At 35.9% G+C, this 27,727-nt stretch overlaps 1 protein-coding gene across 1 annotated transcript in view; it reads right to left on the bottom strand.

Moving 5' to 3' along the window:
* Nucleotides 1-8,975: 8,975 nt before the first annotated feature.
* The window catches only part of GOPC (golgi associated PDZ and coiled-coil motif containing), a 37,167-nt gene continuing 18,415 nt past the window's right edge, over nucleotides 8,976-27,727 (bottom strand). Inside the window, exons 2-8 of the mRNA XM_006205695.4 lie at nucleotides 24,270-24,434; nucleotides 19,586-19,761; nucleotides 18,403-18,568; nucleotides 15,986-16,081; nucleotides 14,617-14,781; nucleotides 12,334-12,514; nucleotides 8,976-9,511 (exon numbers count right to left, since the gene is read on the bottom strand). Coding sequence (XP_006205757.1) covers nucleotides 9,381-9,511; nucleotides 12,334-12,514; nucleotides 14,617-14,781; nucleotides 15,986-16,081; nucleotides 18,403-18,568; nucleotides 19,586-19,761; nucleotides 24,270-24,434 — 1,080 coding nt within the window. The 3' untranslated portion in view covers nucleotides 8,976-9,380. The remainder of the gene's footprint in view (nucleotides 9,512-12,333; nucleotides 12,515-14,616; nucleotides 14,782-15,985; nucleotides 16,082-18,402; nucleotides 18,569-19,585; nucleotides 19,762-24,269; nucleotides 24,435-27,727) is intronic.

Below are 27,727 nucleotides of genomic sequence, written 5' to 3' on the forward strand. Positions count from 1 at the left end.
ACCAGTTTTTAACTTTCATTTTAACAGTATAGATGGTTCCCAGACTATACTCAAGGTTTAGACTCAAGCCTGTGTGTGGCACAGGCCTCTGGTTTTAATTCTTTAGGGGAGACTGCCCTTGTCATCCAGGGCCATTCATCCTTTGTCTTTCTGGCAGATTTTTTTGGTTCACCCTTTCACTGTCCCAACTCCCTGCCGTGTCTAACCCCAAACCTTGTCTCCTACCCCTTCCTGTGGGTTAACTACCCAGGATCTGAGGAACTGAAACCCTCCCCCACCCCAGGGTGCCCAGAGCCTCAGCTCCAGTCAGGGCTTGTCGCTCTACTTTTCAGTGTCTTCTTTGATTCTGATACCTGGGTGTTTCCCTTTATTTCTTGAGATTAGCTGGGCCTTTTAAAGAATTCTGATTTTTTTTTCACCCAGGAATTTACAGACAGTTTTTCATCTTATCTCGTCTGCCATCTTGGAATGATGCCTCCCCGACAGGCGGGGGACGGCATATTTATTGCCAACAGCACAGGCTTTTGAACCATATAGAACTTGGGTTTAGCCTGGGATTTAATTTTTTTAAATACATGACTTCAAGCACATTGCTGGTGTTAATTTAGTTAAACAAGGAGGCTGTGAGACTGAGGTGGCTGTAATGCCACGGTGGTATTTGGTAAGCAAACCAAAATCTAAACCTGGAAATGCCTCAAGATTATGAAATCTAAACCTAAGGACAACCAGTCACAAAGAGCCAGACAGGCTTAAACTACAGCCAGTTGGATAATCTCTTTTTCTGCTTCTGTACTTTCTCTAAGTCTTCATTCTGGCTCCTTCTGGCAGAGTGCTCCTACCCACTTTCAGTTTATCGCTACCCAATTAGAATCCATAAATGCTCAAATAAACTCCTAAAATTTTTAAAATGCCTCAGTGTGTCTTTTAAAATTGGCGATTTCTAAACCCACTTTTTAATCCCTGAAGTGGAAAAAATTATAAGAGGGCTGTTGGGAAGATGAATTTCTATCAGTGTTTTGCATACAGTAAATACTGACTCCTTTTCTTTCTGCCTAAGTCTAAATTTTAGTCGTCCAACACCATTTCCATTAGTCCTTTTCAAGTGGAGGTTGCCTTTTCTCTTTAACCACTGCACAATGCACACCTTCCTCCTGATACCCACTTCCCCATCCACTCTCTCACCCCCATGCAAAACTCTCTCCCTCTACGATACCCATGCCCGCTGGCGCTACCACCTTCTCTTCTCAGTGTGGCACCTAGTATCTTCCAAGCCATGTTCCCCACTCATTGAGGACTGTCACCTAGCTCAATTCTTCTCCATTCTTCCCCTATCATGATGTTGGAAAGTTCAGTGTCCAACGTGGTCACTTTTACGGTTTTCTGACATCTACTTTAGAAGCCTGCAGTTCATTCAAACCACCTCCATACACATCCACACTTATCAGCAAGAACTCCAGCTCTGAAACTTTGGTAATTCTGTCTCTGCTAAAAACCTCCAATTCCTCCCTTCCCCTCCCCTCCCCTCCTACTTCCTCACTGATCTCATTAAGATCTATTTAATGCCTAGATTCCACCATTTTCCTCTGGCTATTAACTTGTTAAGCTGTATTTTCTCCCCATCCATCACTTGAACCATTCTGTCCGAGTATTTTCACTCAGCTGTCTTTCCAGGAACACCAAACACTGAGGCCCCGAGGATGTTAAGTCCCGGGACCCCATCTTCACATCTCTCTCACAGCAGCAGAACACCGCATACCTATTCACACGGAGGCGCTTACAAACTCCCCAGTTCCTGGTTTACCGGGGACCCATTACTCCTCAACCTTTTCACTTATCTGGGATCCACTTCTATTTCCATCTCTCTCAGCAACTATTCCAAAGCAGTGCCGCTCTGCACAACTGCCTTTTCCTGAGATCTTGCCACCTCCTTCACCTTGTAAAGTCATTAAAATCAGATCCTACAACCACCTGCCCATCCCTCTTCCCACAAAGAGCTGCATCCACTCCAGTTTTTAATTTTTTTTTTTAGTTCTACTATTTTTCTGCTTTCAGAAACCAATAATCCGTTTGTTATAGCCGTAGGCAGAGGTAAAGATGCCCTTAACAATGGTGAGGGTGACAAAAGGGAGGCATCTAGTGATAATGACACCTCTCTGAATGTCACAAATAACCTACTACAGCCTTGCTTACTACAGAATACGGGGACCGCAGGCACACACAGAGGCCATTTGTGTGTCTGTGTATGGGGTGGGGGGATGCTATCATCTCAAGGATCTGCGCATCTACTTGTAACGTTAGGAGTTCTTGCATTTGAACAGCCACTCATCTACACAGAAACTATATGCAGTGAAATTCAAGTCCAGGTCAACCATCATTTTTAAAAATCAAAACAGAATCAATCCGAGGCTCCATGAAACCTTCCACCATTTAAGAAAAATAAAAATAATTATTAAGGTAGGAAGACTGAAAGGCTGACAATGTCATCTGCGTTTCTTTTCTTCTCCCTCTTTGTATATAGCCTGTTAAAGTTGAATCAACAGAAGTATTTGAACCCCGGCTCTGATACTTGCTAGTTGTGTGACTCTGGACAAGTAATAGCTTTCCTAGTCCTCAGTTTATTCATTCTCATAATAGACAGTATTTTATTTGATAATCTTCATAAAGCCTTTCAACTCTAATAGACAGAAGTAAACTTAATATCACAGTTGGAATCTGCTGCCCCCTGCTGGCACTTTACCAAATTGCAAATTTTATCTTTCCAAAGCATAGAATTTACATTTTAGTTGTCTATTTTACATTTTATGTATCTAATTTCCCTTCTTATAGTCCATTCATCTATCTTCCTACTTATAGGCTAGAGGTCTTTCATTTATAACCAAATACACTCTTAACTTTAAAATGACCTTGTTACTGTTCAAATCTTCCTTCTCTCCTGATTTCTCTCAAAGTTTCGTTGCAATATTCACCATTGTGATGGATTTTTATTACTTTCTTATGGTTCTATTAATTTTTACTTTATAAATTTTGAGTCTACTTTAAACTAGTATGTACAAGATTAGAATTAACATTGGAGTGAGAAGGAAGCAGGATACAAGATTAATATATAGAAATCTGTTGCTTTTCTTTACACAACAATAAAATATCAGAAAGTAAAAAAAAAAATTCCATTAAAGATCACTTAAAAAATAAAATACCTAGGAATAAACTTAACGAAGGAGGTAAAAGACCTATTTGCTGAAAACTACAGAACATTAATAAAGGAAATTAAAGATGATTCAAAGAAATGGGAAGATACCCCATGCTCTTGGATTGGAATAATTAATATGGTTAAATAGCTATACTACCCAAAGCAATCTGCAGATTTAATGCGATTCCTATCAAAGTACCCATGATATTTCTCACAGAACTAGAACAAGTAATACTCAAGTTTATACAGAACCACAAAAGACAAAACAATCCTGAGGATAAAGAACAAAGCTGGAGGCATAACCCTCCCAGACTTCAGATAATACTACAAAGCTACAGTGATGTTTATGTCCACGTGGTATCCATGTGGTATTAGCACAAAAACAGACACATAGATCAACGGAGCAGAACAGAGCACAGAAATAAAGCCACACACCTATGGTCAACTAATCTACAACAGACGAGGCAAGAACACACATGGAGAAAAGACAGCCTCCTCAGCAAGTGACGCTGGGAAAGCTGGACAGCCACCCGTAAATTAATGAAATTAGAACATTTCCTCACACCATATACAAAAACAAATTCAAAATGGCTTAAAGACCTAAACAGAAGACATGACACCATAAAACTCCTAGAAGAGAACATAGACAAAACATTCTTGGACATAAATCATAGAAATTCTTTCTTAAATCAGTCTTCCAAGGCAAAAGAAATATGAGCAAAAATAAAGAAATCAAACCAGATCAAACTTAAAAGCTTTTGCACAGCAAAGGAAACAATCAACAAAACGAAAAGACAACCCACAGAATGGGAAAAATATTTGCACATGACACAACTGACATTAATATCCAAAATATATACAAAGATCTCATATAACTCAGTATCAAAAAACAAAAACAAAAACAGAACAAAAAAAAAAAACACAAGAAAACCAAACAACCCAATAAAAAATGTGCAGAAGACCTAAGAAGACATTTCTCCAAAGAAGACATACAGATGGCCAACAGGCACATGAAAAGATGTTCAACGTTACTAATTATTAAATACAAATCAAAATCGCAATGAGGTATCACCTCACACCAGTCAGAATGTCTATCATCAAAAAGTCTACAAACAATAAAGGCTGGAGAGGGTGTAGAGAAAAAGGAACCCTCCTACACTGTTGGTGGGAATGTAAATTGATGCAGCCACTATGGAAAACTATGGAGGTTCCTTGAAACAATAAAAACAGAGCTATCATATGATCCAGCAATCCCACTCCTAGGCACATGAACAAAGTCCAGAGGAAACCGAGCACAAGCTCGAAGTCTTCTCCCAATGGCATGACACAGAATGAGATTTCTTCCTCCAGCAATGACGTAAAACACCTATAAATTACTGTCCACCACGGAAGCTGGCCTGAGGCTGGGCACAGGAGTCCAGGGTTTTTATTGTACTCAGTCACGTAGGTGCTCTTTGCCTAGCATGTACCAAAATTCACAATTTCCAGAAGGAAAGCAGGTATTCCAATAAACCCTATAGTTTACCGAAACATTTCAGGCACAGTAAACCACTCTTATCAGTTAGGGAATGAATCAGTTCACGGGGGGAACACTCCTGAAATCCAAACTTCTGGACACCAGCCACAGGTGAACTTTGCAAGCAGGTCTTTTTGAGGATAACAGGTTCAGGCCTGCTGTGATAACTCTCTTCTGCACACCATCTGTGAAATACTTAGTCACGGAGACATAGCCTTGTGCCAAGGCCTATACGTACACCACTTACTGACCGGATGTCATCCTCTTCATCCTTTGGGTGGGAGATGAACCAGTTCCTAATCTCCTATTAACCTGTTTTCTCAGATCTCATTTCTGGTCCACCTGTGTTAGTCTGGGTCCTCCAAGAAGCAGACACCAAAACCAAGAAGGGATCGGCTGTGTAACAGATTCATTAGGGGCAACGCTGGTGGGGAAAAATAGGGAGGGAGATAAGGTTGGTGGGAGGCAGGAGGCAACCAGACCCTGATACCGGCATGACTTCAGGTAAATGAAAGGAAGGTCGGGTGAAAGCAACTTAGAGACCATAATGCAGCCTTAAGGGAGTCTGGCAAGACCGTCTGTAGTCTTCAAGCCGAAGTCAAGAAGTCACATCCCTGCCACACCCAGTCACCAGCTGGCACAGCACGTGAGAGGCGGAGCCTGCGGGTTAACCCAGGGATGACTTTAGAGTAGCGGCCGGCAGGCCTCCAGTCCAGTCTGCTCCCTCCTGTTGGAGCGTGAGAGACGCATTCTCTCGGCTGCCATGACAGTGATTGTAGCTCTCAAATTACACCTGAAAAAGATTTATTATCAGGCAAATATTTAGCACCAATAGCACATGGTAAGTTGTAATAACTTTTAGTTTAAAAAAAGCTAATTATAAAACCACCTAAAATAGAACATTAACAATTAAAATGCAAATAATCTTTTTTATTTCATAAACTGAACAATATCCTATGTGGATGAATTCTGGGGAAAGACTTTTCCAAACTGCTTGGTGAACTGGGAGCGTAAACTGACACACAGCACACTGTATTAGGACTAAATCAAGGTTATTCAATGACAAAAAAAACAAACAAACCAAAAAAACATGTATTTCTAAATGTTCATAATTCAAGTAATTTTATGAAATATAATTGACATTAATTACTACTTGAAGTACCACTTGTAAGTTTTGCCTCCTGATTGACCTCAAATACCCTGGACAAAGAACAAGCATTCCTATACATTTCACACCTAGTTCCCAGGTTGACTATGTATGGCCATATGTAAAACGTCTGAGGCAAACAAACTGAACAATGTTTACAGATATTTCTAAAAATTATTCTACCCACAACTTCTAAATCGTATGTGCTTAGATGACAGAATGGATGAATGTCCTGTTACACAGTATCTCATAGGGTTTATTTTCTAATTTTTGTCAATGTTACCCTCAAAGACAACACTGGCTATCACATTTGTAGCATAAAACTAACTCAAGGAGACTAGAGTTTCTGCACCTGCTAAGTTTCAACAGAAAACTGGTCCCACAGGTGCTCTGACAGCTCCTTCCAACCAGCATGTTTTTAACTAACCAGGTTAAATAGTTCTTAAGTTAATTCCGCCCCCAAATAACCTGTTCCACCATAGTAACTAGGTTCCGACTTTGCATAGACTTTGACTTGTTGGTTCAAATAATAGAAGCTACTGGAAATAAATAATAAATATTTAACATGAAAGAATTTTAAAATGTTTATTTTTAAAAATAAGATTAATACTATTTTAATGTAGGAGATGCCATCTTCATTTACAGGGTAATAAAAAATATTAAACTCAATGCAATTATATATAATACATTTGCCATAAATCCTATAGATTTAAGGCCGACCCTACACGGAAGGCTGGATAGGTGGGATAGGGGATTACACAATAAGGATGTCAGGTAATGTGCAATTTACACATGAATAATATATTTTGTTTTTAAACACGAAAACAAAGTAAGTCCACTGTGCTGGGAGTAGAACCAGCACCAAGGAAAAGCTGGGATAACTGTTCAGTCATATTACCAAGGATCACAAAATTCTCATCTCTTTTCAATCTTTTTTAACAAGTCTCATAACCCAAAGGTTGTCTGCCATCATATTCACAGCAGACACTGAGAATTTTGGAGGTTAAATGCAAATATATACACACATAACACACAATCCTCTCACTCTTGAAAATTTTTTTCCCAGGTATTTTGTTTGTATGTGCATTTGTATATTTTTCTTTTCCCTCTTTAATTGTAATGGCTTTGCAACAGCTCTCTCTTTATCTGTTTGGTTTTGTCCTAGAAATATGCTATGAGTTTCCTTTCTATAAATGTGAAAACATGAAAATTGCTTCTCATTCAGTCCTTAGGAAAAAGCCTGTTAATTCTAAGTTCATCCCCCAAAGACACTGTTTTATAAAATGAACCTCTAACTGCGTACTTTCTAAACACTTGACAGGAATCTCAGAGCAGTATCTGAGCAGCAGTGTTCTCACACAGGCTTGCAAACCAAGGGGAAGCAGGAATGAAATGAGAACTGACCTTTGCAATTTTAAATTACCCAGAAAATTTTTTCATTCTGCTTATCAGCCCAAGAAAGGAGTTTATATCATAACCATCTCATTCAATCATTCATGTTACACAGAGTCCTCATAGATATGCCAATTCAAGGCTCAAAAAAATCCTGTTATTAGATAGTTCTTGAAAATAAAAAGGTTTTAGCTAATATTTCCTAAGAATTCAGTCTTAGGAGATAAAGGACAGTCTCTGAAAAAATTCCATGGCCATCCCATCCCAGGCTGTGTTTTAAAAAGACAGAAATAACATGGTTTCAAGTCACAACAAAATAGTTTTCAGATATGAGACAACGGAAAATTTTTTTGACTAGATGAACAAATACACTGGTTTAAATCCAGTCTGCAGATCTCATATCATTCATGGCGTATGTGTTTGGAGCAGGGGAATACCTAAGGAGAAAACTTTCTTTCTTTTAAGAGGCCTAGACTGTCAGGAGCCAAGTAACATGGAGCTTGCTTATTCAGCTGTATAATTAAATACCAGTTTTTGCTTAGAGGCAAGGTTATGCTACAAGGTATTTTAATATCAGTAACTGCATATACTATGAAGTGCATTTCTATTACAAATTAACATGGTGATATACAGATGAATAAAACACCCAAAACAAACTATAAATGAGAAATAGTTAAAACATAAAATTTATAAATACCAAAACCACCAAATAAAGTATATACATTTTACAGATTTACCTATGAACAAATATATAGTGCATCTAGGAAAGACAAGAGAATGTGTTTTACATCACATAACATTTGAGTATTAGAATGAGATACCGATAATATTCTAAAAGCCTCACAGGCTTTCCCCCAAGTAATATTCCCTAAATGTACATCCTTTAAAACAGTGATACTGAAAAAGCAATCACCTCTTTAAATGCAATGTTTTCACTTTCCCCACAATGTACAGTGGCCTGCAGAATGAAAGTAAGAGAGAGCAGGCACTACATGCTTAATCCTGGGATAAGAGAAGTAGCAAATCTAGTTTGCATATGAAAAGCACTTTAGTCAAACATACACTGACTTGAAAAGCCAACCAAAATGAGACCGTATCAAAACATGTTCACCTTATCTTAGCCCACCAGTGCCTCAGCTTTTTAGATGACTGGCACATTGGTTTACTTTGAGAGAGAACTGCTGTTTGAATTAGATGTATTTCATGGACATCGTAATAAATTTGAGCTTTCACACCAGAAAAATATATCTTTAAGTGCCATGACTATCACAAGACAAACATGAACAACTCAAAATGTATAAAACTGTCTTTTGTGGATCCCAGAATAAAAGCATTTGTGACTAAACATTAATAATGTATTGCTCCAACAGCATGCACACAGAGCAACATAATTACGAACAGATACTTTACACTTATTTGCATTTCTTTTAAAAACGAGCGAAGTACAATGTACAGTAACTTTCCTGAAACTACTTCTAATGCAGCCTTGATTGATATAAGGATTGCTTAAAGAAAACTATTTCATACTGCATGAATAAAGCTGAATGGCAAACTCATTACAATAAATGATCACTAAGAACTGATTTAGATATCAGGAAGCACGATAAATTAAAAAAACAACAAAACACTGAAACCATTCTTTCAGTTAAAAAAATTTAAATGAAGCCTACACTTCTGCAATTCATGGAGTTAAGTTCCGTCCTTTGAAACACCACACTTGACATTCTGGAATATATAATATGAATTCATTTATTCTCTTATATTTAAAGGCTATTTCTTTAAAAAATTCCAGTTAGCACTGTCCTTCTACTAAATGGAAAAGGAACCAAATAAAGCAGCAGTGCTTCATTTGGTACTTAAGAGCCTAGTAATATCCTTTTGGGAAACACATGCTTTGGTGTGCTTTACCATTTTAAGAAATGAAAATTGCTTTACATGCAAGAACTAATTTAGGTGTACCACAGAAAACAGGGAGTTTTATGCATTTAGAATTGTTCACATGAAGCCCTGAGGTACCCGCCTTTCATTTAGGCAACAAACAGCCTCCCGTCATCTTGTACAGTCTTTGTCAACATCTTCCCTAGTGCCCCAAATTCAGAATAGTCTGATTAATCACCCTGTCTGGGGATACAGTCGATTTAATAAGATTTTTTATGATACAGGCTGTGCAGATCATCTAATTTAGAAGCACTGTCTTCTAACGGAGTTTCACTGGAAGTTCCTAGGTCTCCGTTTTCATGTCCGTCAGTTACTGCCTTCTTAGTAAATCCTGAAAGAAAGAGAAAAAAAGCAGATACTTCCTAGTTTAAAAAAAGTCATAGTTTTATTGAGCAATAACACAGGAATGCCCACTGTAATCAATAATAGTGATATGAGGCAAATATTAATCAAGTTTGCAATTTCTGACAAAGAAATTCTTCCTTCTTATAGCAGATATCAAAAACTGTAAAGATTTCTAAATATTCTCTATTGGACCTATCTAAAAATTGTATAAAATTTCCTACCAAATTTTCCATGAAACTTAGAATTGTTACACACATTAGCAAAATTCAGTCAGTTCTACCTATATAAATACCTATTAAACTGTAAACTGTATTTTTCTTTTACATTTTGCTTTCAGATTATTTAACTTCAGTTCACTGAGGCACATACTAATTTATCACTAAATCGAATTTGTTGGTAAGACAATGTCCAGATAAAATTTCAAACTAATTTTGGTTAATCTACAAAACAGACAATAGGCTTGCAAATAAATGAGTTGACTGTGTCACCTGTTTAGTGAGCTATGAAGCACAGATGTGTGCTAAACAATAACCAGTGAATTTTTTTTTAAACTGAGTCCGTTAATAGTGATCTATCAAAAGAGTACTGAGTCACATTTTAAGTGGTTTGCAATTTACAGGGGTGACAGAGAAGCCTTTTAGCCTCAGCTGCAAAAAGGAAGGGACAAACCTTCTAATTCTGACAGAAAAATAGAAGACAGGGTAAAAGACGATGAGATCTTAGGGAAATCAGCTCAACAGTATAAGGTTTTGACATCCTGCCATGACAGTTCAGTTCAAGATACACAGGCAGAACACTGCTACTGCTGTCTCTGTATAGGTAATTCATAACATACAGGTTTACCAAAGGGCAACAGTTCATCAGTTCTCTACAAAACTCTATGCCAGAAGTTCTCAAACTTTTTGGTCTCAGGATGCCTTTACACTCTTAATAAGTACTGAGAATCGCAAAGAACTTTTGTTTATGTGTATTATTAATGTTATATGAGGTAGTGACGTTCACCATATTAGTAATTAAAACTGAGAAATAATTAAAAAATTACTTTGTTAAAAATGACAATAAACTCTATAAATGTTAACATAAATATTTGTTTAGTGAAAAAAAATTCTATTTTCCAAAAAATTTAGTCAGAAGAGTAGCATTATTTTACAATCTTGCAAATACCCTTAATGTCTGGCTTTACAAAAGACAGCTGGACTTTCATATTTGCTTCCGCTCAGTCTGTTACAAGCATATGAAGGAAGTTCACCCCACACAGGTACATAGTTAGAAGAGGGAAGAGCAGCTTCTTAGCCTTTCAGATAACTGTCACAATTGTTTTTTGATCTTATACCAAAATTTTACAGTATAGAACCTGAAACCACATCAAGGAACTTCAACACTCTGCTACATGAAAATTCATTTGTCTATCCTGCACTTTGAATGGCTTTTTTACCCACCCAGGATTTTAGTAACATCATGCACTGGTCATTCGAAAAATGTTAGATCATCGGGTTATGTAGCAATTGCAAAAGCTGACATATTTTATTTTACTATATCAATAAATCACATTCATTAATATTACCACCAATCATATTAGAAAAGCTCTCTAAGTGTTGGGAAGCTGTCAAGCCCACGGAGGCTGATGCATGCTTTACGAAATTCTAATTTCCACTTGAAAGCTCACTTTCTATCACTGGCAATGAACACTGTCAGCTGTTTGCCATGAAGTGATGGACTCACTTTGTTAATTTTAAAGAAAATGGCTGCCAAATAGTCTGAACAACCATAATTTGTCAGTTATTCTTCCAAAGAAAAATCATCATCCATGAAAAAAATGACTAGTTCACCTAGAAACTTAAAGACGTAAGTATTTTTCCTCGAGACCAGCATCTTAGTTCAGCATACAGACTAAGTACTTAATGCATACTTCCCACCTCAGTACACAGATTAGAAAGTCAAGTACTCAAGGGTCAAGATTTAATAAAATAAACAGTTTTCTTTATTTCATCAAGGATATTCTTAAGAGAAATTGGCACTCTTTTTTCCTTTTAATTCTGAGTGGATGGCAAGGAAGAACACAATGATCACCAGTAAAGTTGTGCCACTGCCTTGACTCATACTAAGGCACCAGGAGTTTTACTCCTGTTGCTTCTGTACCTCAGTGCAAATATCAACATTAAAAAAAAAAAAGACAAATAATGCCTTAGTATTGTTATGAAAAGTTCTGACCTCAAGAACCCCCTGAAAGGTCTCAGGCGCCCCCAAAGATTGATGAATCACAACTTAAGAACCAGTGCTCTACGTAAAAGAAAGTGCTCGAATTTTTCTTTAAAATATGTACAAATGATAGTAAAGGAACTACACCAAAAACCCTCCTCACATATCCTGATTCTAGTAACGATCATGAGATAACAGTCTAATCACTTATTCACATGTAGCCTGTAGAATCATTGTATTATGAGAGAAAAATGTGCATTAAAACAGCAACATGACATTAAGATGTATCTACTCTAAAAGGCATGTTGGTCTTTGTCTCAGAGTCTAGAAAACTCAAATTTTATTTATTTTTCAAAGAACACTTATAGTTCAGTAACTGGTAACACACTTGTCCAAGATGAATCCAGAAGAACTGATATGCAAGTAGAATTTTGGCATAAATACTGGTGTACAATAAAGCTGTAATACAGCAAGGGAAAGCTATTCATTCTGTCAGTGACGATTACCCCATCATTTGAACAGTGTTACTGAAGGGCATCTGAGGCTTTTGTATTTTTTAAGTGTATTCATAATGAATACATTAATAGTAACTTTTAGGGTGATTTTTACCTTGTAACACTTTGATTTCCCCACTTGTGTCTTTGCAACTAGCACCAGGATTACTACTTCCCTCTAACTCATCAAGGTACAAACGGTAACGATGTCCACTCTCATCTTCATACTCTACATTTTCATCATCAGAATCCACTTCAGGAGCCACATAAACTACTTCAAATTCAATCTCTCCTCTCTAAAATGGAGGGGAAAAAAATGAGGAAACCATGTTAATTATAATTTTAAAAGATTTCCAAATTCTTTGGGGTGAGAAGCAGTGCTGGACCTCAGATTTAGTTCCTTTCAAGACAACAAATAATGAAATTCAAGACTCTCATGAGGTAGAAGCAATTTCCTTTTAACATTACAGTAAATTTTTCTACTGATCAAAATATTTTTGCTAAAAGACCTAAAATAAAAAAGGATGCTTAACTATTCAATTTACAGAATCTTGGAACAAATGTTCAGTTTAAAAGTCATTTTGCATTTTAAACTTTACACAGTAGCAATTCAGCAAATCCATCTAAATAGTCAGATATTAAAGTTGCACCTAAGGGCATCACACAGATTCTTCCTGGACTAATTCAAGAAACCTCTACACAATGATTTTCCTATTTCTTATTGAATAAGTCTTGAGCCTTTTCTTAACTTTCACTGAGTGCCAGACACAGTGCTAATCAAGGTATTCTATTCAGTAATAGTAATTACTGTATTTATTGTACAAAATTATATCCTTCAGTCCTCAGAACAACCCTAGTGTAGTTGCTTGTACATGAATGAGAAACCTGAGTGAGTCCTGAAGAAAGCAGGTAACTCTCTCCACAAGATGAACAAGTAAAATAGAAAAATAGAAATTTGACTCTGAAGTCCTTGCTTTTTCTACTATACTAGACTAGATGTGTAATATTTGTACTTATTCTTCAATAACATGTTATGTTCAAGCAAAAAGTTACAGATTATTTTACATTAAAAAAATTCCAAGCTATAATCATCTTTTAATAACAGACTATAATCACTACACACAAGTCTGGTATTTGCAATTCTTTGAAAATTATGCCCTGCCTTTGCTCAAAAGAAAGCATGTCATTTTTTGCTACTCACTAAGTCTCTTTGGTGTTCCTCTCTCCCAGAAGTTTAAGGTTATACTCCAGAATTCTAACATGTGCTTAGTGTTCCTTAAAACGATCTATCTCACGAACTGCCTATTAGCATCTCCTTTACCACAGCTGCCATTCATCCCACTCCTCCGCTACTGGGTAACAGCCAAGCTGGGCTGAGAAAACAGCAACATAAAGAGGCTAACTTGCATTCTTGGAGCTCCCTTATCAGATAATGCTTTAAAAATACCATTCTGGGGAGATGGATCAACAATGCAGTGGCAGTCTTCAGTGATGTTTTAGATGAGTCTTTAGGTAGCTGTCATGAAGACACAGATTTTAGTCTTAATACAAGGAAGAGCTTTCTAAAACTCAGCAAAGTACAACAATGAAATGGACTGCTTTATCCACAGTCGTCCCTTTAGCATAATTATTTAATTAGTGATACTGCAGAGGTTTATGCACCATGTAGAGTTGAACCAAACGAGCTATAAAGTCACTTTCAACTCTGAGATTCAATTCTACCCTGGCATACTACACTGATGATCCAACAAACACCTCCATGTACTAGCAACAACTCTCTAATTCCCTCAACCCTATTCCTACTAAACAAAACAAAAACATCTTAAGTACTCTGGATAACAAATGTGACTCCTGGATATGAATTTCAACTCTGTAATTTATTTGCTCTGCAACCTTGAGCAAATCATTTAATCTCTAAGAACCTTAGTTCATTCATTTTAAATAAAAGGGTTGGTCTAAATGGTTTCTAAGGACACTTTCAGTTCTAACATTTATGATTGTAAAATCAATCCACTTCTAGCACTGTTTTTTTCCTATAATACTTCATATTTGTATAGTGTTTCAGTCATTAGTGATGCTTTGCTTTCCAAGTGTCAAGTCTTACTCTCAACTCTTTGTATGTATTAACATATTCAATCCTTACAGCTCTCAGATGAGGACACTGTAGCACAAAGGACTTAAGCAACTTGCTCAAAGCTATATAGCTGTGGAGAAGGGCAAACAGTATCTTTTCCACTAAATCTGGCTGTCTTCTCTAAAAGCCCCAAGTCAAAGGAAACTCTTATCTATATACAAACATTTTACTACTTGAGAAGCCTCCTAGTGAAGTATATAATATTCAACTGATTCAAAAAGAACAACTGATAGATCCAATTTTAGTTACATAAAGGGAACTTACCTGCTGGGAAAGAATGGTTACAGCTTCTTTATGCTTTGTGTCCCTTAGGTTAACTCCATTAACAGCCAGAATGGCATCTCCAACGTGTAGCCCTCCACATCTGTCAGCTGGCTGCCCTGGGTGGATCTCAGAAATGAGGATTGGAACACCATGCTCCTTTCCACCCTAACGAAAAGAAAGCAATAAATTAGTTTACCTTTGTATAGTCACAGACCATTCTACTGATAAAATATTTTCCTAAAAATATATTCCAGTAAGCACCTATATTGTCTCTGTAAATGCTGAGAGAAATCCTATTTGCTACTTAGATAACAGTGAATCAAATTATTAAGAATATCAGAGTTACCTCTAAGCAAAATGATTAATAACATATGTGTGCTTTTAAAAACACATTCCAGAGCCAAAAAAACCCCTGAAAAACCAAAACAATTGGCTAAACTCTCTTAAGTATAAACAAAAATGTTTCATATATTAGTAGTCCACAGCACTATTAGATTTTATCGAATTTAAATCACTATGAATGGTAAGACAAACCATTATTTTATGTACAAAATGTACATAATACATAATGTACAAAAATAAAATGCAGTAGTTAATATCTTTTACTTTCTAGCTTGTAATCATAATTATTTGTGTGTCTGTATCTTATTTCTCCTTCTAAAACTTATGCTCTTTGAGGGAAGTACATTCAAAACAGGTAGGTATTCAATAAATACCCAAGAGATAAACTTTTTATTATAAGAAACATTTCTACATTAAGCTTACCAGAAAGCGAATGAACTCATACAGTGCCTAAGTATAAAGCCACCTCATTCATTTGTCTGGAACAAAGCACTGAACAACAGCAAAATGACTCTAAATATATATGTATTTTAATAATAGACTGCTTTCAGGAAGGTTGTCCGAAATAACTGGCTGTAAAGGCATCAACTTTAAAAAAGAAGACTATTGGGACCCAAGAGCCAGTGAAGTCTGATCTCAAAGAAATGAGATGAGAAAGATAACAGATACTCTAGAGAAAAGAACAATACAATCTGGAGCCAATTAACACAGAAGAAACCAGTTATATCCATTCCCAAAGGCTCCTTCAGGCATCACAGGATATGGTACAGAACTATGACCCGAGTCATAATGAAAATAATAAACTATGATTACTAAAGTAATACTTTTAGTAAAGTGATACTCAACAGTTATTTGGAAGATTTACATACAAAAAAAAGTTCATACAAAAAGTGTTGGTATCCATGGGGATAAATTTATTTAGAAAATATATTCAAAGTACTTTATTTCCTATTCCTCATGCTCCAACAAAGGAGCATGATTGTACTAGGTAACTGTAGAAGAGGAGACTGGAAGCACTACTTCTTACTGTAATTGAAATGCCAAGGCCTTCATGATCTTCCTTAAGGAGGAGAACTTTTCTAATTGGACCAACACCTTGGCTTTTCTTCAAAGAATCTTGATCCTTATTGAAGGGAAAAAAAGAAGAAAAATTAATACTACTTACATAATATGCCAAATAGAGTACACCCATACTATCATAACTTGCTTTTAGAAATCTTTATTAATTTCCTGTAATAGATACCCAGTATAGTGTTAAGAGAATAATTAATGGATAAAGTGGAAAAGCAAAAATAGTTGTATTAACATGGTGAAATGTATAAAAGATTTTTTTCACCCTTTTGTTAATTTCTTTAATACTGATACATCTCTTTTTAAATTGTAGGACATTACAAAAAAAATTACTGCCAGGAATTAATTGATAAACAAATATCTTCAAGAAACAAAAGTAGGTAACTTTATCTTCACTGGAAAATATCTCAAAGTTCTAGATTCATTTTAACTGATTTGTAGAAGTGAAAAACAAAATGCCAATTGGATCATTAATTACTTTTTCATTCCTTTGAGCTCTGGAGTCTACCTCTTAACTAAAGAACCTTGCTCCATTAATAATTCTTTATCTGGTACCTTTACTCTTTCTGTCTCTACAAGCTCCTTCCCTAATTCAGCATATGAAAAAACTCCAAGATTCATCCAGCTTTAAAATACTGACCATGTACAAACACAAAACTAAACAAATAAAAACCCTTTAATCACCCCTTATCTTCTTTACCTACTATCCTCCCTCCATCTTTCCTTAACCTTCAGACAAAGCTAATTCCCTCCCTTGCCTCCCACATTCAATACTGCAACTACTGTAATTAGGGTTCTGCCCCCACCTGCTTCACTGACGCTGACTTCTCTACAGTCACTGGTGACCAATATGGCTACATTCAATGAATACTTTTTAGTCACTACCTTCTATGAACCTTGCAGAAAGTTGATACTGTTTACTATCCTCTCCTTGAAATCTTCTCTTTTCCTTGGTTTCTTTCCTAGATGGCCTGTATCTGACAGCTCCACCACAGGCTTCTTCCTTTGGTCAGCCATTTCCTTCCCTCACCCCATAAAAGTCTCCTTCCATCCTTTTACTTTCTACATAATTTCCCTGGGTGATTTACTGAATTCCTTGATTTCAATTATAAAGGATGATTTACTTAATAATTCTTCAGCTCAGAATTCTCTCCAAATTCCAGTCATATTTCCCAGCCACAGTGGCTGTGCCATTGGCACCTCAAGCACTGCCATGTCTAAAATTGATGTCTCTCCCCCCAAACCTTCCATTTCCTGTTTCCTTTGTCAACGAATGCCATCATCTCACTCAGCTGCCCAAACCAAAACCCTAGACTTCCTTCTCACTCACCTACTTACCAGTTAGTCACCAACTCTGCTTGATTCTAATTCTCCAAACCTGTCTCTCCTTTCATCACTTTCTCCTTACTTTACTACCTTTCTAAATGTATCTTCCAAATAGGCCCTCTTTCAATATATCCTCTTCACTATATCAAAGTAAGTGCCAAAACAGTGTTAAATCTTATTAAGCCAACTATTTTATTTAAAAATCCCATTATAACCAGGTTAAGGTTCAAAATCCTTTATTTAGCATAAAGTAACATTTATCCTCTGGTCACTGCCTAGATGCTAATGGGGACCACCAATGTCCCAGAGAAGACAACAGCATAAATGCTTACTGTAATCACCACCCCTCTCCAACCAACTCCATGTACATACCAATTCTTCTTACAAAAATCTCTGCAGAGGCAACAAATAATTTTACCATTCAAGGCCAGGCTTTATCTGGTACCAATATATATGAGCCACTGGGTAGGAGTTAGGTATGATTTTATTATATTAAGGTTTGTATCATCAGGCAGCTGTTGTAATGAAATTCAATAAATTTTTATCCAGATAGAAAGAAGTACGATGGTGGCTAAGAAGCAGACAACTGGACACAGATCTCAAATTCCATCTTAATGTGAGATCAAACAGGTGTAAATGTTAGTTGAGAAACTACATTCAAATCTAGTCACTAAAAATTCCCTTAAAGAACTACCCCCAAATATTTGCCAATTCATCAATATGACCACACATTCTCTGCTATGCTTAAAACATGAAATATGCCTGACCGAGATCCAGGAAAATTCTGAAATATGAGCCAAAGCAATATGCATTTGCTAGCAATAGTCTACTGTCTTCAAAAGTATCATCTTTGGGGCATTAGTAAGTCTGTAAAGAGCTATATGGGCTGTTGGAATTTTAAATATGAATCTATTTTGAATACGTTTAATCTCACTTTCCTTTTTTAAAATAAAGGTTTTAAATACTAGTAGAATAAAAAAAATGCAAAGGATTTGTGATTAACGGAAGGACGAGGTTGAGCGAGAAAATGCAGCGACGCAAACCTACGTGGCCTGGAGGCGCATGCATCGGTCGTTTCAGGTCGTTCCGTCCTCTACAGGCTCTGATAACGGTTTTGTGGCGATGCAAGTGTATTTCAGCTTCCAACTGGTTCCAAAGCTTATCATGAGCAGGTCCCTTCATATCTCGTCCTAGTAATTGTATTTGTTGGACCCTTCACATTGGGAAGGAATTAATTCAGTTAGTATTTCATTATGTATACTATAGAAAGAATTCCAAAAAATTACCGAATACAAGTAGCTGCTGCATAAATTTATGTCAGGAATAAAACTACAACACAGGAACTTCCTGATGTCTCTCAGATTTATAAAGACATGAAAATTCTGAGAAGAACAGATGTCTTCAAGGGAAAACCAGTTTACAAAAAATGAATGAGACCTTCTTTATTTATATACTTAATCCATATACATCTTTAAAACAATTTATGAGACTGATGGCATTAACACATCTCATATCTTGCATGCAATCAAGGTAGTTCATCGAACTGAGATACTTTTGAATACTAGTCTGTAGATGCGGCCAACTGTACAAAACATTTTTCCCAATGACAGTTTCTTTTTACAAAAGGATTATCTTAAATGTGGTAAAATTATTAGAAAGTGTGCACTTCAAGATGATATAATTATTTTTATTTGCTCCACATCAGTTCTTAATGTGACATTAAAACAATAAGCAGAAAATTATTTAGTACTAATAATGAATCAAAGTTTGTAAATTATTTACTGTAAAAAAATTAATGAAAGCAGAACTGTGTATTATGATAAAACCACTGTCATTCCAACATGTTTTTGAAGGGCAAGAAAGAGTGGGTTTCACTGATCACAGAGAGAATTCCTACAGAGGTCATGCTGTACATGTGACCACCATCTGCTATGGTGTCAAAGCAGGAAACACTGAGAAGTGCAGCTTTTTGTCAGCATTTTACAGTAAATTACTAGCTGTGTGTGTGTGTGTGTGTGTGTGTGTGTGTAAACCATAAATACTTAGTAAGGCTAAATAAATCTGCAATACGTAATGCTATCAATATTAAACAGTAAGCTAAAATCAACTACAAAATCACTCTTAGGATAAAGATTAATAATTTCATTTGTCACAAGAGATAGGAGTCAACCTCTTTAACTATGCAACTGGTCACCAAAGAGCACAACAAAGATACCCATCTTTCACACACCTTCCTGCCAGTTCCTTATCCAAGTACTTGGCAGCCAGTCTTGCCCCATAAACTTCAGCCTGGAGAACAGCTATATGTCTACGAAGGGCTTCGTTCTCTTTTCTCAACAACTTCACTTCAGCTTCAAGTTGAGCTTCTTTCATTTTCTCTTTTTTGTTTGCTTCAAGCTCTCTCTCCTATGGCAATTAAAAAAAAAATAAAGTAATGCTAACACTTTTAAGACTCTTTAGCGACAGACCATGTTCTTTAAAATACACAAAAGCACACAATCTATGATACAACAATGAAAGCATATGATAAAGATTACCACTTCAATTCTATAAAATGAAACACAAAGACTTGGATCCAGTTCTTTTTAACTAGTACCAGAAGGTGTTGGAACCACTTCTAGATAAGATAATAGCAAGGCGGAGGGCACCTTGATCCTGAGGACACTAAGATTAGTAGCCTTCTCTAAGCTCATGTTATCACATACTAATACGGATGGCTTCAATGGATAACTGAACCTACTCTCTACTTTTAAAAATGACTCAAGAAACTCGACTAAAACAATCACTCTGGTGGTTGTACCCAAATATTTAATTAACTTTGATGCAACAATGCTATAAACAAGCCAAAATCATTCAGTTACACAGAGATACAGTCTATAGCTAATGTACTTAGAGGATTATAAGAAACTTGCAATGCTTAAATCAGAACGGATATTCTAATTCTTTTAAAACATTTCATGATCATGGAGAAATGCTGGCAACAACTGCATTAAAATATTTACACATTAAAAAATGCCTATAGGCAAGAACCTCTAGGGTATAGAGTGTCACTGAACAGTGGGATCTGGCTCATCTATTTGTCCGCATGTTAAAGTGACTGAAGAACTGTTTTCTGAGGGAAAATACTGGCCTCGCCTGCCTACTATGAGGTAGGATGGATGTCAATTTTTAGCTCTCAAAAAAGGATGCCATGGTAGATAACCCATATGTGTGAATTTACAGGTGCTAGCCAGAGAATGTAATATATCTCAGTATCTTTGCCATCAAATTTTTATTATCAACTCACATGTGAGAGATCATTTTCAATTTACCTTCAAAGTACAAAGTACAGTATACCTACTTCTATACATCAAGGGTTACAAATGTAAATGCCTTTGGAATCCAAGCACAGAACAGATAGGCAGGAACAAGACAAAGTGGAGGGGAAAACAGAAAGTTCAAAACCCTGCCTAAAGTCAGTCAAGTCAAATTCAAACACACACACAGACTGTGTGGCCCAATAAAACCTTTCCGAGAGTTGAATAAAGGCCCTGATAGATCTTTTAAGTGTTATTTTGGGGTCAAAAGAACCATCCAAACACTGTAAACTTGCATTTATCCTGAGTGGAAGTGTTTTTACTGACTTACAGAACTGCTTTTACTGGCTCACTAATTTACAGAATCTGTAAATCCTGTGAAACTCTGTTGTCTTTACTGATGAGATGTGGCACTGTTCACGAGACCGCCATAGCCCCTCTAGGAGCTTTAAATAAAGCTCTACCTCAGCACTGGGAAAAACGTTTCTCTGTAGTGAATGGCAAATGATTTGTTTCTAATGTATGAGTACTGATTATTATAATTATTTCCCTTTTGTTGAGAGTATTAAGCTGAGAAACAAATATAAGGGAACTTTTAACAATTAAATGAAACATATTTTGGTACTACTGTCAATGTCTGTTTTGGTCTACTGTTTTGACAACAGTTAAACATCAATATATGATATATTCAAATACAAGGTAGTGAGTACCACAACCTTAAAAACAAATTTAAAAAAACAAGATAAAACGAATGACAACTACCAAATGTTGGATATATTTGCCGCTTCTCTGATTAAAGTATTTATCATTATATATGTGACATACAGAAGTAAGATTAATTAGCAGGCTTTTTCAACTTCCGTGAAAAATTAATATAACCATTAGAACACAATTTCCATACATATATTTTTTTAAATTTGAAGAATAATCTAGAATTCTCCCTTTACAAATTTGGAATTATTAAAATCTCAATTTTTTTCAGAACCTCTTTCCTAAAAGGGCAGGTATCAGTTCCAAAAGAAACCAGTCTGGACAATATGAACAAAAATCTTTTTTAAATGACATTTAATGAGGTTCATGCTGTTTGTTTCAGGAAAAGGGTTCCTAGAAGACCAAGAATTCTTTGTTTGTGGGCTAAATAAGTTTTATGTTGAAGATTATCTACTTACAATTTCTTTAGTGAATTATTTATAAAATATTTATGAAACCCGAGAAACATATTAAGTCACTACTTTGTTTAATGATTCAAATTCCTAATGAATGACAAACTCGCAGGCCTGAAACTAACAGATGCAAGCAAGAACAGAACTAGGAATGCTGAACTTAATCACTTCTATATTTAAAGAAAAAAAATTTTTTTAAGTTAACCTGTTCATCATGAGGTAACAATGAAGAAGTTAATTCTGTATTCTGGTATCTGAACAGTATATTTTCAAAAGACGAAAAGTCATATAACAACCTGGAACCTGACTAGGGTGGGGCAGTGGGAAAAATATTAAGAATTTATATTGTTACTTTCTAAAATAAACTCTGATAAAGGGTCTCAAAATTCAGTTGTTTCAAAGGCCACATAAGTTTCTCAAGACTGCTGAAAAGTTATAACACATGCAGTGGATGAATAAGAAACCAACATGCACTTTCTTTCTCTGGGAATAAATTAAAATAGAAAAGGAGAAAAAAGCTAGGCCTGCATAATATATCTTTACAACACCTAAGTGGGAAAACCAACTGTTCAGGTAGAGGTATGAGCAAGTTACAAAGCTCAGAAGCTGTCAAAATTGATGGCTTCTGTAAATGATGGCAACAAGTCACAAACAAAAGAAAAATCTTTTAGCAACATGAGGCGAGAAAAGAGCAATGGGCTACCCACTAAACTTTTCAGGTACCGGCACATTAAAAAACCACCATCATCAACATCACTTTCAGATACAAACTGACAACATGTAATATGCGAATAAAGCACTAAGAACACTTCAGCATAACATATTAAAGCAAAACAGAAACGGCATACTTACCAGTTCCTCCATAGAGGGGACAGACTTAAGATATAAGAAAAAAGTTTTATGATTAGAAAATTATCAAACAAATGAGTTTATTTAGTGGTACAATCATTATAAGGAAAATTCCCATATGCTGAACATCACTTGGGTAAAGTTCATTAGAACAAATACACTTGTAAATCTACAAGCAATGGTAACTGTATAGCACTAAAAATTTGTTTCAGCAAAATTAGTTAACATGTCTAGTTCGGTGCCTACTATATAGCACCATTATTCAAATCTATTAGCACTATGTTTCAAATCTAATGTTAAAACTTCAGGTGAATTCTAGGGAAAATGTACACTGTTTCTCAATATTAATATCAAATATTCCAAAGAAGCAGTTATGAAACTGACTCATTTCAGCTAAATAAAACAACAATAATAATTTAGATTTGTAGAATATCAGAATTTAAAAAAACTTCAGGAGAATGTAAATATTCATTTAAATAAATTCTAACATATCAGTATTAGGAACTAATTAACCAATCAAATAGGATTAACTGAAAACAAGTAAAACTTTAAAATGTATTATTGTCATCATCAGCATCATTTCATCTCCTGCCTCTCCTAAGCTTTCTCTGTCTTATTTACTGCTGTGTCCCCTATAGTTTAACAAAGTGTCTGGCACACAGTACACACTTAATACATACGAGGTTAAACTGAAAGGAGACTTAAAAAAATTCTATTTAAACAACCTATATTAAGAGGGCAATGGTTAATTACGGAACATTTATACAATGAACATTATGTAAACACGACAAAGCACTCAGTGGCAGGGGAAATTACTTATAACATATTAAAAGCAAAAGGAAAAATGTGCTACTGGTTGGCAACCAACTCCATGTTCCCCTTCTTCCTTATTAGGAGAACTCTAATTTTACTGGAGGTGGCCATGTGACCAACAAAGGGACTGACAGACAGCCAGGGATAGCCAACGAGATGGCTTAATGCCTGGCAAAAAGCTGAGGAAGATTTCATGAAAAGGTCTTTAAAGAAGGTCAATGCAGCTGGGAAGCATCATTTTGCCCTTACATTCTTCCTACCTGGAATGCAGACATGCCGAAATCCTAAAGACAGAAACCACGAGCTAAAGACAGCAGAGCACGACAGAAGGAAACTGGATCCCTGATATCTGGGGAGCTGCCATTATCAGCTCTGGACTGCCTGTCTCAGGGCTTCGAGAGAAAATCATTTGTACTATTTAAGAATAAGTCCAGTGTTAGTCGGGATTTCTGTCATATGTAGCTGAACTTAATCTTAACTAATACAGCAGGGCAAATAAATTGTCTATATGTTACAATCACAAACTCTTTCAAATATATTTATATGGCTCTTTTTAAATAGGAAGAAAATCCTAAGTACTAACTGGTTATATTATCACTGATCATCTCTAGGTGATGAGACTGTGGATGATTATGATGATTATTATCTTTATTTTATATTTCCTGTATTTCTAAAATTTCCATAAGCATACAGTTTTTTATATTAACTTTCATAATTAAAAAGTCTCATTAAAAATTCTCCTCTTCACCCTCTAAGATACATGTAAGTATGTGTTACCCTCTAAACTACTTACCAATTTTGCCTTGATAGTACCAGAGTCAACACTTTGACCAGTTTTAGCATGAAGCTGAAGCTGAATAGAGTGCAACTGTAAAAGCTGATCATGGACTTCTTTCTCCAATACAACTTTCTCTGCTTGGGTCTCTGTCAGTTCAGATTTCAGATCCACCAACTGTGCCTTATAAAATACCAACAATAAAAACCATTAAGTAATGTTTCATTGAGTCTGCTTAATTTTCTTTATTTTGACTCTAATTATTATTCAAGAATGACACAAAGAGACTACCTTTAAAATAAACAGGTGAACACTAGAAGACCATTATCTGACCGAGCTATATACAGAACATCCTTCTAAACTGACATAAAATCAACAGTATAAGAGATTTCAGTGGAAAAACTCTACCATACATAGTATCTTCTAATAACACAGAATGCTAGCTCCATTTTACTTTGCCTCCTTTGAGAAAGCTTTTCACTGTTTCACCTTTATCTACAAAGTTAATGAAAATATACAGGACGGGCGTGGCTCATCACCTTGTTCAAACAGTATGTGCTATAGTGATCCACGAACATTAACAGCATGTTACAGAAGCAGCCGATAAATGGTGCTCTGTCTCCACCTCAGAGAATACTAGTCCAAATCAGCCTGACCACAATCTGTTTGTTTTAGGTGCTAAAGTATAAACTACTGAGTGGGCCCAAAGATCAGAGCTAACCGTAAGCTGCAGCTAAGTGTTCCAGTAAGCAGAACAACTCATCAGAACCACTGAGCCACACAATCTAAAGTTTTTCCTTTTTCACAACTTATACACTGTTTTACAATTGTGCCCAGGATGTGTCCCTCGTGTGTGTGATCTTCCCAACTAAAAGTAGATTAAAAATCAAGACAAGGCCTCAGTTTTCTACTAAAAATAGTTTTACTAAGCATTTAGGGGCCCAGGAATATGCTGGTCCAATGAGAAAAAAATGTGAAACATACTTTCTAAATTACAGAAGATAATTATTTATGCCCTTGAAAAACTTCCTTATCAACTGAGGTAATATATACACATTTGAACCAACTAAAGAAAAATGTGTCAAGTTACAGATATATTTAGAATTGTTTGGGTCCCAAGGGATTCATAGTAAAGGAAGGTTTAAAGGTTAGTGAGGAAGAGAGTTTAGAAAGGGCTTTGAAGTTAAATGACAAGGACAAAACAGAAGTAGTGAAGCAGTCAACAGACAAGAACACTAGCAAGGGCAGACAGAGACTAGAAGCAACCTAGGTAAATTCCCTAGTACAGAGACCAGAGCATTAGGATCTATCTCAGCCTCCCAGCTGCACCAAACAGTGCCTAGTACATAAAAGATGCTCAATAAGGATCTTTAAATTGAAATGAATTCTAACACTAGCCCTGTGATTCCAGATAAATCATTCTGTCTCCACTCAAATTTCTCCAATTTTAAAATAGGATAGGATCTACTAGGTTTAAAAAAAATAGGATACTATTTATATATACAGCAACAGGGAATACAGCCAATATTTTACAACTTTACATGCAGTATAATCTATAAAAACATCAAACCACTATGTTAATAAGTCAACTATATTTCCATAAAATTTTAAAAAATTAATTAGGGACAATATCCATGGCTTTGACTATTTTTATAAGATTATTAATCTTATATATGAAAGCACTTATTAGAATATGAAGATGTTATTAGCAAGGAAATAAAACTACTTAGAGCAGTTGTATGTTGGTAGATTGGACAAGACTGCACAGGAAAGTGAGGCTGGTTACAATGAATGGCTTTGGATGATAAACCGAAACTGAGATAAATCTGATAGGAAATCCCTAAATGCTCTCATTGACGTTTCTGTTTTAGTGATAGCTTTATTGAGATGTAATTCACATACCATAAAATTCACTCCTTTAAAGTATACAGTTCAGTGATTTTTTTAGTATATTCATAGAGTTGTGCAACCATCAATACCGTATTACTGTAGGACATTCTTGCTCGACATTTTAGTTACGTGATATTTGCAGGTAAGGAGATGAAGACAGGGACACTAGCAACACCCTACATAGCTTTCTAAATGACATCAGCATGGTAACTTGGGAAACAAAGCATTTCACATAGATGAAAGGAAATTGCCAGCAACGCTTAGACTGGATGTCAAATGGAAGATGAGGTCAATGACAACTCAAATATTTCAAGTTTAGAGAATGATGAAACCACTGATGGAAATAGTAAGATTAGGATGGTAGTTTATTTAGACACGAGGGAGGAGAAGAGAAGAGTTTAAGTCTTAGACATATGGGTTTCTGTGTCAGCCATGAGATAATCAACAGGAACGGCCCCACAGAATGTTGAAAAGGAAAAAAAGGAAGTGGTAAATTGGGACTAGGGTTGGAACCAGGAGTATAGAGACGTGAATTAACATCCTAGGACTGAGTCAGAGGGAGAACAGATGGCCAAGGACTGATGCTTACCTAATAACCAGTCAGGGATGGCCCGACAGGTAGAAGAAAGAAGGTGGCATGTCATAAACCAAACCAAAATGTTTCATAATAAAAACACTGTGCTGCATTCCTGCATTTTTGCTTCCTGGAGATCACTCTATATCAGAAGAACTTCTTAATTCATGTATAACTCACATCAGAGAAGTATATGCACAATCAATTACAGAAAATGAACATAGCCATTTTACCACCACCCAGATAAAGAAATAGGGCAGCACTAGCAGCCCAGGACTCTTCTGTGGCCCGTTTCCAATCATTACTTCCATTTGCATCAAGAAAGGTAACTATCAGAGTAAAACCCTGAATTCTAACACCACAGATAGTTTTGCCTAGTTTTGAATGGGTATATAAATGGAAGCATACAGTCTGCATCCACAAAGCCATTCTGGTAGGAATGTTGTGGCATTTTGTTGTAGTTTTAATTAAAACTTCTTGATTACTAATAAGGCTGACAGTCTTTTCATATGTTTATTGACCATTTGGATATTCTCTTTTGTCAAGTGCCTATTCAAGTCTCTTGCCTATTTTTCTACAGAGTTTTTAATCTTTTTCTTAATGATTTATAGGCGTTCTCTCCACACACACACATACACACAGATATATACACACATATTATTATGAATATAAACTCCTTTATTGGGTATGAGTTTCAAATACCTTTTTCCATTTTGTGGTCTGTCTTTTAACTTTCTGAAAGGTGTCTTTTGATGAACAGTGCTTAATTTTAATATTGCTCAGTTTTCTGAGGTAGTAAATAGTTTCCTCCTCCACATTAAATGCTTTTTGGCCTGAAATCTACCTTATCTGTTATCAAGTTTGCAACTCCTATTTTCATTTCATTTGCATTTACCCAGTATAATTTTGTCTATTTATTTGTAACCTTTCATCGTATTTTTCATGTTACATTTGTATATGGCGTATACACATGTAAGATCTTAACTGCTCATTAGATTTTAAAATATGTATT

Source organism: Vicugna pacos, chromosome 8 (genome assembly GCF_048564905.1).
Source record: "Vicugna pacos chromosome 8, VicPac4, whole genome shotgun sequence".
NCBI lineage: Eukaryota > Metazoa > Chordata > Mammalia > Artiodactyla > Camelidae > Vicugna > Vicugna pacos.